Source organism: Ooceraea biroi, chromosome 2 (assembly GCF_003672135.1).
Source record: "Ooceraea biroi isolate clonal line C1 chromosome 2, Obir_v5.4, whole genome shotgun sequence".
Taxonomy (NCBI): domain Eukaryota; kingdom Metazoa; phylum Arthropoda; class Insecta; order Hymenoptera; family Formicidae; genus Ooceraea; species Ooceraea biroi.
This window is the reverse complement of record NC_039507.1, coordinates 7,759,755-7,774,694: the sequence shown is the minus strand read 5'-3', so window position 1 is coordinate 7,774,694 and position 14,940 is coordinate 7,759,755. Positions and strand designations below refer to the sequence as shown.

At 44.7% G+C, this 14,940-nt stretch overlaps 1 protein-coding gene across 3 annotated transcripts in view; it reads left to right on the top strand.

Annotated features, from left to right (window-relative positions):
• Nucleotides 1–14,940, top strand: part of LOC105276834 (MDS1 and EVI1 complex locus protein) — a 77,613-nt gene that overhangs the window by 31,485 nt on the left and 31,188 nt on the right. For 2 of the 3 annotated variants that reach the window (XM_011334766.3, XM_011334764.3), the window contains exon 1: nucleotides 10,492–11,459. The exons of the other annotated variant lie outside the window; for it this stretch is intronic. In XM_011334766.3, the coding sequence (XP_011333068.1) occupies nucleotides 11,408–11,459 (52 nt within the window). In that variant the 5' untranslated portion in view covers nucleotides 10,492–11,407. Of the gene's footprint in view, nucleotides 1–10,491; nucleotides 11,460–14,940 lie in introns of those variants that run through there. 3 annotated transcript variants of the gene reach the window in all.

Here is a 14,940-nt window from a genome sequence, read left to right as displayed (position 1 = left end):
GTGAGCGCTGGGTATCGGACATTGGCATCGTTATATCCAGGTACACGTTCATGGGGTATTCCATGTACATAGATATATTATATCGCCACGGTCATGGCTAGGAACGATTAATCCTCCACGTCGAGACGTCATTGCCATCTTCGGTCTCTTAATCGGAAGTCTCCTCGAGCTCGGAATACGTGGCGATGACATTACTTGACGTCACAATGCACGGACCTAGTGCTCCTTCGTTTCGTCAGAGCAAGATTAATCGTCGAATGCACGCGAGTGTTATCTATTAGATATTATTAGATTTTATTAAAATAAAAATGTAATGAAACGTATTTATTAATCGTGGAACTACTTCCTACGCGTTTCCGAAAAGCAGGAATAAATCGGTTTCGTCGATAGAATATTCCGTCTTTATTATCTTCAGCGAACTGCGCGAGCAGCCTTCAACAACGTCCGTCACAGCTCGATGTCTGCACCACACAGAAAACAAGCATGAGACGAATTTTCGTGCATTTCCCCTCAAATGTTTAGCGACCGCTCTCGTCGTGGCTGTAAATTCATTTCGAGCATTACAAAACGAAGAGGCGGAGTAAAACGTGTCAGTTGCGAGGTACACCGGGGCGAAAACGACGAAAATAAGTACGTTCCTCGTGTTGAACGCGTTCGCTGCTCGCGTCGTTGCAGGTATGTCCGTTACGTCGGGATTGATCGTGCAAGGAATAAAAATATTTTTCGAAGAACCGGGCTCTGGATGCAGGTAGGACCGAACGCGCGAATTGGCATATGATGTCGCCTGGCCATTGGTCGATGGCACGATAATCAGTTTTTTAGCGCCGCTGCCATTTAGCGTCGATCGCGAGTCCCGCTCATAACGCGACAGGAGTCGTCAGAATGACAGAGCTTGATCAAAGGGCCAAGCCGGGCGTTTGATGTCTGATGCACGCGCTCCCGTTTCAACGGCCGGCAGCCGCCGGCTGAATTCAAATTCGCGATCGAACTTGAATTTCGATAGGACACCGTCGACTCGCACCGCAGGCTTTAACGGATATTTCGAGATCCTTTGATATTTCATATTTTTCCAGATCGACGTCAATGTATGACGCGGGTAACGAAATTTCCGAAAAACGATGAAAAGCTGGAATTGATGTAACGTTTCGGAACGTTATTGGGAACATATTCACTGCAGTCTGTTCGTTTTCAAAATGCATTTCCTCTTTCATTTTGCGTGCATACGAGTGTATGTTTCCTCTTTATTTGGAAATATTCCGAAGCGGAGGATTGCGTAACGAATGTCTCCGCGTTACTTATTCTCAGATTTTGCAGGGCGCGATCTCAGTTTGATGATCGTTCATTTCGGTACGACAACGAAATTGAATCTTCACCCGCCCTCATCGCGATTTTCTAATCTTTTGTTCGTGACACTTCGATCCTCATCAGTTATTTATCGTTCTCATTGTTCCCGACTCTTCACGAGGAACGTCGAGTGTCGCGGCTATCAAAATCGAATTAGAAACAAAGGAGAAAGGAAGAGTCCGTTGCGCACCCCTCTCTGACGATTTCGAGCGAAATATAGATTCTCGCTTATTGGCTAAGAGACTTTCAAAGTCCCGTGCTCGTCATTTCTCACGCCTCACAGATTGATCCTTCTCGAGCTTCAATTGAGATTTTCGAAAAGTGCGACGGGTTAACCGCAAACAATGTCTACGGAATGACGCGCGAACCCTTGAGCAGAGAAAATAGGAGGAACGTTCTCAACCTTTATAAACCACCAGGTTTTACGGTTCTTCCTCTATTTTTTGCGCATTGCAGCAATTCAGAAAAAGGTGCATCGACTTTTCGACCCCGGAACAAATGTTTTTTCGAGTGCGGTTCTATTCTTGTTCACAGGTAGTCTCATTGACTGCCACTCGATTAGTCTTCAACTTGTTACGTCACATCGTGTATAAATCTTGTGTAACGATTTTTCGAAAAGTAAATCACTAGCATTTCATTTATATTTGACGTGATTGTAATATCTTGATTATTATATTTTTTCATTTTAAATTGATATGACTATATATTTAATCTTATACAATTGATCATTCAATTAAGGATTGAAAAGTTTTAAAATATTTTACTGATTACTCAGATATAATTAGCAGATTACTTGAGAAGTTATTCCTTCGAAGGTTCCAATAGAATAATTAGAGAACGCATTTTTTTATCCAGTCTCGCATTCCTTTAAATAAATTATTCAATGTAACGTTTTTGTTCTTAAGACGCGCGATTTAATTTTGTCATAACGTATCCAGCGCGGGACGATCTTTATGAAATTTCAATTACAGTTCCATCGATGTCACCGCAGGGTTCCTCCAACCCTTGGCCCTCCAACTTCACGCCTTTCAATCTCCTCCCTTCTTACCCTTCGGCTCTGGCATCCGAAAATCATAGGATGCAACCGTAGGTTGCGAGACGAGCGCAATGTCGCCGCTCAATGAAAAGCATCTTACTACGATCGGCGTCTTTTCAATTGCGCCCTCGAAGGTCCCAAAGGGTGACGAGTTGCTTCCCCTAACATCCTCTTCGCGGGATACACTGTCCATCGATTACTCTTCCACAATTGCGGATATTTCGGCGGAAAGGTGCCGTTAGATCAAAGATATTCGATTCCCAGATGGCTGTCGTACCTTCATCCCTCCTTCCGCTTCGTCCCCCTTTTTTTCGCCGTAGTCGGACGCGGTCTTTTTCTCTCTCTTCTCTCTCTCTCCTCTCTCTGAATAGAATCACGAAGCTATTCTTCCAAGCATTGTGAACGGACTCGGAGGCAGCCTATTCGCATGTGATGGAACGACGACTGCCGGAGATATCTAGCTTCTTATCTCCGCCATTGCGAATCCGTTTGTTAGTGAGCGATGATCTCGCTGCTGACGTTCTACGTATAGATCCCATCGAATTGTCACGCATCCGTTGGCCGACAAAATAGACATGTGCGACAAAATTGTGAGACGGAGAATTTTGTTTAAATTATATTTCTTATTTCTTCAATTGCAGTCTCGTCTGTTTCCATCGATTGCGTTCTCCGTTTCTCCAGATTTCACAGGAATGGTCTTATTTCTTTTGAATTCTTATTTACTTTTATCAATCACCGAGACTGTTGTTTCGCTACAATTACTAGCGCTAAATATACAAATGCAAGCGTATCTTTGTTTGAATAAGCGCTTCGTAATTGATAGCTATCGGGTTTCGGTCTGCAGATAAATGGTCGCGACGCGAAGATCGATTGATGGCAATCTCGACCACGCGCGATTCGGAGAGAGACGAGTGCACAATCGGCCTGCATTCGCTGGACGAATGGGGGTGAGTGCGATGATCATCCGCGAAACGGCAACCCTCGGCGCTCGCTGTTTCTCGTATTTCCATTTTGTGGCGCCGTGGGGGTGAAACGGGGGTGTAAACGGTCAGATCGTATCTACCCGGTCGAGAAGTGGCCAGGCCGCCCTTCCGTCTTTCTCCCCGCTCGGCTCGGAAGAGGGAAAAAGAGAGAAAGTGAAGTCGCATGCCGAGAAAGTCGACGATTTAAACTTTCGAATCCGCTTTATCTAGCAGTGGCTCGATCCACCGGCAGACGCGGGGATGCGTGGCGATGCTGGAGCGGAAATTCTGGGAGGGACGGTCAGCGCGCGCGCGCGCGCGCACGCTCGCCATTGTCGGCCCCTTGTTTACGAGACGGGCGTGAGATTCCGCCGTAGAGATTTGATTCTTCTCGAGACGATTTATTTGGCCGAGGACCTTCGCGCATATACACGCGCGGGCATTAACTACGGCCGATATCCGGGGCCCAGGCGAGATTGGATTGCTCACGCCGCGCCGGATTTTTCCCGCCGGATTCACGAGCGCCGATGTATTCCCGAGGAGAGTGGAAAATAAGAGGGTGGCTTTTTGCAGCGCGCGCGCGATACCACACGAATGAATTACCTGTTGCCTTAAATCGTTAATTGAGCCTTTCTGTTCCCCGACGTTGCCGTATTTACGACACAGCAGTAAACGATACATTGCTGTAATATCTAACTGGAAGCCTCATTTATTTATCGCATTGAGTGCGCTGGGATGTTCGCAGTTTCGGTAAAATCGATGAGAGCGCGGTGAAGGCCGCGAAAAGGGGGAAGAACGCGCAAACTTCCATTTTTCTTTAATTACGATGTTGCGGAACATAGATTATGACGTTTGCTCGCGCTCAAAAACATCTGTTCCCTTTCCTTCCTCGGACGAGTTCTACCCTTGCACGGTTTACCCCGCTAAGGACCGATATCCGCAGGGGTTTCACCCTTCGATCTGCTCCTCTGCGCGCGAGAAAACGTCGATCGTCAAGAATTTGTCGAGAGCGTGCGCCTCGTTTAAACAGCCCGAAGGATGATAGTCTGATTATAATAGAATCTAATTGTTCTTGCTGATCTTTCGGGGTTGCTTTGTAAATTAATTTCATATTATCGATATTGTTACATCAGACTGATGGGACTGTCATTTAATTTATTATAGATTGTGTAAAAAACTAAGAAATTCGCTCTCCCTTAACTTTTGTTTATGGATACGTACGCTATTTATTTATAATATAAAAGCATCTTTTACAGGCGTAACATAATATTGTTCACTTAACAATCTGTCGACACAGACGGAGGAAACTCTCGCAGACCTTTTATTGATACTTTCGCAAAAAGGGTCACGAAGTAAAAGCAACGCCATGATAACTGCAGGGAATCGAGGGATCTCGCTGGTAAAACCAAAAAAGAATCTCCATCAGAGGCACGGCCTTAATTGCTATAAACCGTCTTACCGGTGGGTTGATTAAAACCGCCGGCAACTTTTTCGCCGGCTAGAAGTTACGTGAATTCGCGTCGTCATCTTTTTGCGTAAGAACGGATGAATGAACCGGCGGGGTCGACCGGCCGGTGGACAAACCAACTGGGGGGGCCGCCAGGAGATACAAAATTAATGACGGACACGAGATAAAATTAATTTAACGGCGAGTTGCGCCTGTGAGCTAGCCGGAGGCTGTGTGCTGAAGCCTGGATCACAATGGCGCAATGGCCTGCCCGGTGGGCACAGCAAACTCCGCACACACCGCTACTTCGGCCGCGTCGTCACCATGGTGTATGCCAGCAGCATTACCATCGTCAGTCAGCACGCTACCACTACCTCGCGCTACTTCACCACCATCAGAACCGGGGGTGCGCGCGCGCGCGCGGGTAGGCCACGCTCGAACCAAAACATAATTAGCCTGCATTGTTAATGCATCAATATTTGCACGCTGTCCTGCCTTCCAGCCGCGGCGTGCGAGCTACGCGCTTTCCAATAAGCTCGCACTTTGTTGCACCCGATATTACGCGAGTATATCGCTGTTGATTACCGGTCGATTTTTCTGTCTCTTGTTCTCCTACTCCCTCTCCCTCTCCCTCCCCCCCCTCTCTCTCTCTCTTCTTCTCCCTTTCCCGGCTCTCTGCTTCTCTCTTGCTCGCCCACTTCGGTGGACGCTTACCTGGACACACGCCAACGTGCACCGCTACCCCGCTTGCGCGGTGTAAACTCGATGCACAAACCCACCTGAATTAATCGCAGCGCAGTCGTGAACTGACGAATCGCGTGCCACTCGGGATTAATTCATAAGCGAATTTTCGTTCGCCACAGAAAGACGTGTGCTAAGCGCCCTGTGTAATTTGCAGCGTTAATTGCAGACATTTTCATTGTTAAGGATCAAACGGCCATGGTGATTACCTTGCAGCAGCATTAAAACGAAATCGAGCGTCAAATAAGTTGCGTCAAGATTTTTAGTGCGATTGTTCATTCTGCGATTAATAAAAATTTGAAGAACATTAATGTTAATCGCCATCTTCTGAGGAGACAAATAAAGTATACGGGAAATAGGCAACGAACAAATAAGTGGGAATAACAATGCCTTTATTTGAAAATTGAGACTTGAAAATATCTCGAGTCGAGTCGGAGCGTTGAGTCCGTATAACTTCGACATACTTAACACACGCTGCAAAGCTAACAGAAGCGATGAAACGAGGGCGTTGCACGGGTGAAAGAGGGCTCAACGTATACCGGATTTTCCCTACTTCACCGACTTCCGGTTGCTCGCGTGCCGCAATTCTATCGCCCACATCTGGAGATCTTTCCTTCTGCCGATCTTGGCCGCGTAACCCAATTTCCACAACGCGAGTCTTTTCCGTCATTGTTTTAATTATTACTCGTTCCTTACTCGTTGTTAAACGGTTGATCAAATATCGCAGTGATTTTTTAACGGCGGTCTATTGATTGATTCACTGTACAATCCGTTTTCACAACTTTGTTTAATTAAATTGAACGCGCATACAGTCAAATATGGTATAAAATGTAAATCTTTGAAATGTAACCTTTGATAAATCTTGACGAGCAAATATAGAAATAATTTCGGACTGAGGCGCAGCAGGACAGGGAGCTATTATCTTACTATTTCGCAAATTCTGGAAGATCGGTTAATTGAAATTAAAGAGAAGACTTTCTGCGTAAAGAAATAATCGCTATATCCGAGAGCGACCTTGAGTCGAGTCTAAAAATCGTTAAGTCGAACGAGCCTCACCAAGGGGGTCGACGACGACAAGCTGCGGAGTCTATCGAGACTCGGAGGGCGTTCCGCGCGCGAACAGGAGGAGCCCCGTGGCACAGGGTCTTCCGTTAGTTCGTCTTCCGGTGACTTCCGGTAGCCTCTAACGAGGGACAATGCTCCTGGTGCACGCTGTGCACGCGGCGCACAACAATCGCGTCTCAAGTTCCGCCAAGCGGGAGGGCGGTGCTGCCAGTCTCGCTTTCCTCGTCTCCGCTTCCCATTCTTTCTTCTTCCCGACTACTTACGCCGCATAACGTGGCTCTCAATGACACATTAGAAGCCAGCGCAACGAAAGGCGAGATCACGTCGTGTGCGTGTACAGCATCCAGACGCGAGAGAAATCGGGAGAAAGAGAGAGAGGGAAAGGGGGAGACGCGACTCTCGACTCGAACACAAATTATAGACTCCTGGGTCGACCGTTGACGCGACTCGCCGACTCGTAGATTCGCCATTCACTATTTCGGCCACTCGGGATACGAGCTCCCGGTTATGTACTCGTGCTCGTTGTTCGCCAGGCGCGCGCGGCAATCGCATTCACGGACACGCACGGCTCTCGAATCTCGATCCTTTTCAGAGGATCGCGCGCGGCCCGGCCCGGCCCGGTCTCGAGCCTCATTCTCTTCGCTCGGTGTCTTTGTAGGGAGACGCGCCAATCGCTTCGGGGTAGATCGAGGAGTCGAGAACCAACGCGAACTTACGGGAGGCCACTCGAGCGCGAGACGATTGTTTAGTCGCCGTAGAGGATTGACTTCTTTCTCCCGTTCTGCTTCTTCAGTGAGTCAGTCGCTTTCTGCTCTCTTCTTTCTCTTCCTCCGCCGGCCACTTCTTTCTTGCACGAGACCGTTAACGGTCGGCGGACGCATCGCCGAGCAATCTGCTCCCGTTCTCTCTTTTTCTCGATGTGTTGACAGATTCCCAATCGAACTCCGGGGGATCGTATAATGAGACATTGTACACTCGAGTATTGTGCGGATCCAAATGACGGATGTTAAAAATTCCTGCAAGTCCACTCTCATTCGAGCAGTTGTTCCGCGGCCTCTAATAAAATATATATATGTCCTTTAATCGAAAATATCGCAAAATAATATTTCACAGAAATTTGTCGCAACGAAGGGATAAAATTTGTTAGAATAGAAACAGCACAATATATCGGATTTTAAAGAACGTTTAATCGCAAATACAACGTAGGGTGTAAAATACTATAATTAAAAAGAACTGGATCCGTAATTCCGTAACGTCAATCTTTCATTAAAACGCACAATCCAAGAGCGCGACGGGAACGAGGTGAAAGCGTCTCTATCTGTCGCTCCATCTTTTGACAGTGGCAGTCGGCGACACGCCCGCAAAATTGCTTCTCCGGCCTGCAACCTCGGTCGCGGCACGGGAGAGACAATTTTTCGGGGGCTGTGAAAAATATTAATAACTACGGTGCTGCAGAGTAAAGGACGAAGGGCTTCCCCAGTAAGGGATGGCATGGTCGGGCGGTCGTGAGTGGTGGGTGAGGCAGTAGACCGGGGGTATAGAGACGAGGGGGTGGCAAGTGTTTCTGTCAGTTTAATAGCTTCGCGCCTACCTACCTCCTCATCCCAACACCCCTTCGCCCACCCTCCTTACACCCACAGACTCACTCCACACGCGCACACTTTGCCGCCGACATTACGGCATCGTCACTCCACGTGTCAGAAGTTGCGCCAGACGTAGGAGGTTTGCTTAGATCTGATAACCCTTTGATATTCCCGTTATTTATTGCCCTTTCTCGTAGTTAGTCGGTGTCAGCACACGCGCGAAAATCGATCGGGGTCGATCCTCGGGCAATCTCTGTGTCACGTTACGTGAAACCACAACGGTGCACTTGTTACATGCGCTTAATTGATGACAAAAGGTGTGCAAGACTTAATGCTGTTTGAAAAATAGCGCGATTGCGCGGTGCTAACTATTTGCATAGTAATCACGAAATTAAGCGTTCCGCGGATGCACGTTATGTAGGTAATAATAAATATCTAATTATTACTAAAGCTAGTGTAATAACATTTAATTTAGTAATAATATATAAATGTTTTAATTATAAATATTTGCTAATTTTCTAAATAGTGTACACGGGCCACAGAAATAATGCATTGCAAACGAATATTGCATAAACATACATATGTAACCGTTGCGATTTTTAGTATTTAATTATATTTATTATATTATTTACCGCCGCGGAACCATGTGTAATTAAATTGTTTAAAACTTTATTATTTATGAATTTCACTACTTTGTCAAGTTAGATTCACGTGTGTCAATTGTATATTTATATACAGCCAATTGGTAATTGCAGCAATTATTCCGCCTCTCTTGCTCTATGATCAAAGGGACCGTAGAATAATAATTTTGAAAGTTGGTAAGAAAACTGGTCGACGCAGCATTCTTGATTTGTGCAAGGATACGATTTCCGGCCCGTTGGAGGTGCACGGGGTAGGTGATATCAACATCCGAGGTGGAGACATTTTTATGCCGGTGTAAATCAAGCCCCTTCAGATATTGCGCGAAAGACGAAGTCGACGCTGAATGAACGAAGGGTACCGGCATTGCCGACCGTAAAGAATGATATAACTGCACGCGACACATGTCTTCCCGGCTGCAAAACACAGTCATATCGTCGTTACTGCCTCCTTTTCCTGCGCGCCTTCGCCGGCTACCAGAAATGAAGATTTGTTTCGGCGTCTCTCGGCACCGTCATATATTCCTGCGTACTTTTATCCGCGGTCGTCCTGATTTTATGGCGTTCGTGCGCGAGATTTAAATCATCGTGCCCGTTCACCGCCGAAATAAGCCGACAAGCAAACACGGACGAATAACCCTCGATTATGTCTTTTATTTCTTTTCCCTTCGAAGAGAACGATGAGAAATTCAGAAAAAGAAAAGAAAGAAAGGTGGACTGCACGCAACAACGGTGCGCGAGTGGACAAAAATCTCTTGACAATTTATTTAATTCCAGTATGAAAAAATTGTGTCATTCCTGGTACATTTTTGTAACACCAGTCCGAGTGAAAAGCAAAAAAAGAAAAGTGTGCACGAGGGTAATTGAAGAAATGTTTCCATCGTTTTCTATTCGTAACGATTTTCGAGAAAACCGCAAGTCTCGTTTTCGGTTAAGACGAACATTACCTATTCATAGAAGATATTTTTTTAATTAAAAAGTAAGACGTAACAATGTGAGAGATTGACGTGTGTTCGATGCTCTCCTTCTCCGGTTGACTTCGAAGTCGTTTCGATGGACAAATCAGTGAATTGTGGAGTGCGGTTTAAAAAAGAATCGAGAATCGGGAGGTTTGTGACAGCTACTTTTCGCAGTGAAAAAGTGGTCACCCTTGTCCAATAAGAACTTCGATGGCTGTCCTGCTGACCTCGTCTCCGCGTGGGGTCTTTCTAGCCTTACGTCCTCATCGAGGCGCTTTTCCGCAGAGACTTTTTGCGAGAAAAAATATCTCAGTACGTTGACATCTTACCAGGAGGCTACTAACAAAATCAAAATTTAACAGTACCCTATATACTTGATACGTGAATTCACTAGCAAGAAAAAGTGTAAGATATCGATGCGGAAATATAATACATGTCAGAGGTACGTTTCAATGTTATCCAGATTCAAGATGAGTGTCGTTGCAATGTATAAAAACGCTGCATTGTATTGACACTATTCTAATTTAAAAAAAAGTTTTATATTTAGAGAAACATATATAAAAATATCTTTAATTCTTAATTCTTAATAAAGATTGCTTACATTAGTTGTCTGTTATTCTTCATATTTCAGATATATTTTTAATGCTAAAGATTAATAACTTTTATTTTATTTTGTCTTATTTTATAATTTTATATCATAAATACTAAAAATATATTTTGAAACATATGTTTTATTGCACTGCATGTTAAAATTTAATCTCTTTGGATAAAACACACAACTTTGGATAAGACACGTTTCTCGATTGCATATAAATTTATTATTCACATATAAATTTATTATTCACATTTGTTATTTCCTTAAAATCGTCACACATAGTTCTTCAGGGCGTCCATTAAAATCGATTCTCGAGTTTTCGGGAAAAAAAGAAAGGATCCTATGCTCGACTTTGACATTCAGCTACCGCGAAATCTCCTTCGTTATCAGCGTCACGTTACGCTACCCCCTCCCCTGTTATCCCCCTCCCCTCCTAGCGTTCTCTCAGACAGTCGCATTACACTCCACCGCCAAAGCACCGCGTCCCTCTCACTCGCTCTCCCGAGGGATGCTGTAGTCGCCTTGGTGGGGACCCCAATGCGATAGGGGTGGCTCCGCCCGTGAACCAACCAGAAATCCCGCTGGAAGCGACCCGCCACACCCCGTGAATCGTCCCAGGGATCCCGAGAGAACCCTCGTCGTGCCATCCTCTTCTCAACAGATTTTGGATCCTCTAGTCCGCCAAGGGCCAGCTGACACGGAGCAGCGCTCTTCCCGTTGTCCGCTTCTTCCTTCAGTCGCCCGTCTGGAAAGGTTCGTGTTAATGCGAGCTACCCCCCGCGTCTACCTGACCCCTTGAAAGGGTCGGTGGTTCGAGTTGGAGCGGCGTTCTCGACTGATCGATCGGACGATCATGAAGACGTTCGGTCGAGCAAGTTCCGGTCCACCGACGTCGTCGTCCATCGTTCTCGTGATGTTGACGTGATCTCGTACGAGGAGACTCTTGTGATGCCGGTGTGTCGGGAGTGATCCGAATCCTCGTCCGGTTCAGAATCGTTTTGAGGGATCCGAGATTCTGGATTTGAGGCAGGTCAACGATGAACGGTCTCGATCTGTCCCGGTCCGTCGTGGATTGCAAGATGAACAACGGTAAGTCGAGGTGCTCGCAATTAAATTGGTGATAGACCAGGAAATGTTGGAGACGTTAAAGTATTGCTTGGACAACGACGATAACTAAATCACTCGCGATTTAATGCGTTGTCGGAGCGAAGGTGAAGTGCGCGTGAGTCGATAAGACGAAATTCTTGATGCATGATGCTATGGAAATAATAATGACGATGTCACGTTCACAAAAATGATTTTGAGTTTACGACATTATTGAAGGTATTTCTCCTTTGGAATCAAGGACTTAAATTTAATCTTTATATACTTTATATCACAAACTAGATTTAATTGTTCTAATTCTACGAACAATATAGTGCAGCTTATGTATAAATCAGTAGTCTGACTATCCCGTTCTCGATTATAATGTTACGAAAGCAAGATGACAGAAAACGAAAAGTTGCTTTAATTAACTTTGAATAAAGTGAATCTAATCAGCACCAGATAGTGTTTCATGCTCGATAGTATCCGCCGTTACTGCTTGGCACTTTCGAAGAATTCGGCTTGCTGAAGCGAGGAGAGTACTCTCTCGTGCTCGATTTTGTGCAAACATCGGCAAGGAAGCTTAACCGCAGCTTGTCCGGAAACCAGACTCCGGAGATTCGATCTTCTGTCCAATTTGGCCTGCCTCGGTCTGGCAATTGCGCGACGCGCTGATAATGTTATCGACGTTTCACGATACTGCTCCTGGCCGCAGGATCCGACCACGTTGTTCTTCTAATTAACCCCGTCTGCGCTAGTCTGCGCCCCAGTAGGGAGATCTGATATTGTCAACGAGATTAATCGCGCCATCCGCAATGGAGCCTTCGGGAACCAACGTCGCTCTCGCGTCCTCGTGCTGTACGGGGCGCGTTAACGTTCTCCAGAGGATCCTCGTATCGCCAGGATGTCCTGTGCGGTCACGCAACGCGGTCTGCACGAGCGCGAACGTAGTCGCGGTGCAATCGCTCTTCCGACATCTCTTTAGTCGCCAATTTGTTTAATTATCTTTTCCGGAAGCCATGCTTACGTTTCTTGAATCTAGCAGCAGTCTCCACGTCCTGCTTCGCGGGTATATAGAGCGTTATTCTAGATTTTTTTCGCTTTACAATCGCTACATGTCTTGTAATTAAGACGTCGCTAATTGCTAAGTAATTATCGCAGATAATTGACAGAATTAAGTATTACGAAACGAAATGAAGCTTGCATGTCACATAGGATAACAATTGTTCTATTGGAATATCTGCAGGTTTGTAATTTTAACAAATAATATCAAATACTATTGATATGAATTATTTTATTTATTTTCTATCTAATTTCACAATATAAAATTCATTTGGCGATATCTAGATCGTACATTTGGCCACGTGCGTCTACTTAATGATAGATTAATCCATCATTCAGCTTGATCGTTTGTTAAACCCTCCGATCGTGAGACGTCAGCCGTCTATATATTTGGCGCATGCACTGGCAATCGATAAACGAACTCACCGAGTATCGCACACGCGCATCAATCATTGATCACAATAGACCCGTGCGATGCAAAAGAGTCATTTGCTTTATAACTCGCTAACTACTTCATCCCGCCATGGATAAACACATCTCATTATTTTCACAGTAAATAGCATGCTGCGCACAATGCCAAGTGATAGAATAATTTTCATTAGCTGCCTATCTACATCGCCCAACAATATTCTAATTATTATTCATTGCCTATAAACTAGCGCTTGGTGCTCATGGAATTTCATGTATAGAATCGAAATAGAAATATATAAAATAAATAAAAGTAAAATAAATATATAAAATTAAAAAAAAGACGTGACTCTTTCCAGTAGCATAAAGAGAAATTATTTTTCAAAAAAAGGCGTTAATACGACTTTTTTAATTTATTATCGGCATTGATGGTTCCATCATATCTTTCTGGACCAAACCGCTATAAATAATCGTTGAGCGTCTGTGGAGGCACTCGTCGATCGATGTAGAAAAAAAGACTCTTCCCACGATGAAATCGCTTGTATACCTAGCTGTACTTAGAGCGGCACTTCGCTCTAATCATCCTCTGAACCTCTCGAGCTGCTATCATCAGGGATAATGTCACGCATGGCTCAACAAGTATACTTGTACTTCTGTCAAGGGAGAAAATACTCTCTTGGCACTTGTATCCCACAGGAGTCAAAGACCCCTGCTTTCGAGGGTTTTCCAAATATTGTTGTTGTATCATATCGGCTCCTCGTGCGAGAGATTTGGAGTGCACATCCAGCGTGCCCTCGTGCGATCAGGTCTCTTCTTCTTTACGATCAGCTCATCGGCCGCGAACGAGTATCCGCTAAACTGTGTTTATTCTGCCGATTAGGACCGAGTTGTCGATGGCATTACTGTTATACTTCTGTGCTACTTTCATGTGCATTTATGATCGCTATCCTTTTTCTCTTTTTTTATAAAATAGCTCTGTTAAATATTCACAACGAATATTTAGAATTATTTAAACGTTGTTCCTCTTTGTTGCTTATTTTTTTATCTTTTCTAATAAAATATAGATAAATTAATTTATGTTTTTTTTTAATAATTGCAATCGTTTACGTCCATGTGCAAGTGTGTACGGCATAGTAATTTAAGAATTATATATCAGATGTATATCAAGTGATCCCCATATCAGATTACTAACGATTTCTTTCTTTCTGTTAGCCATGACACATCAATATCGACACTCGTAGACGTCTTGTCTCTTTGAGCTTCGTGTCGACAAGCACACCTCGCAGGATCACCGTTTACTTTTACGACTTGCCCGCACCGATGACTTAAGTCGACGGATCCTTAAGTCTTTGTTTACTCCCTCGGTTAGAGTGGAATTGAAGCCGGCGTCGTAAAATTGATATTTTTAACGTTTTATTGCGGTACGCGACATGAACCACTTTCACATGTAAACGTATCGAAACGATATCTTCTGCTTCTCCTCGCCTGCCTCCTCCCTAATTAATTTAATTTTTATTTAAAAGAATAAGAAAGAAGCGTGTGGAACAAAAATCAAGTTAATTAACGCCGTAACGCAAATATCGAGAAATTAATCGTGAGAAAATCTCAATCGTAAAATTCTAGTGCTTCCTTCCCTTCTCCTCCGTCTCCCCCCTCGACTATCTTCCTCTTCGATACACCTGCCAGTTTGTCGCTGAAACGATCATTTGCTTAGTCGCCGATTCACATGAAACTCTTGCTGTTTGCAGAGGACTCTCGATCTTCGCAGGTTCCTCCGCAGGCTCGAGAACGCGCGCATAAAGTTCATAGTTTGTTCTTAGATGTAGATAGACGATACACCGCGTCTGGAAATCTTTCGATTCGGAGATAAGGCCGCCATTAAAAAGGGCCTGTCTCCAGCTAAAGCGAGTTATACAAATAAAACAGATTCTTGCATGCGTTCCTTTGTCGCTTCGAGTGTGATATATAATTGTTGCAAACAGATAATAGACGCTAAACAAATTTATAATTTTTTTGA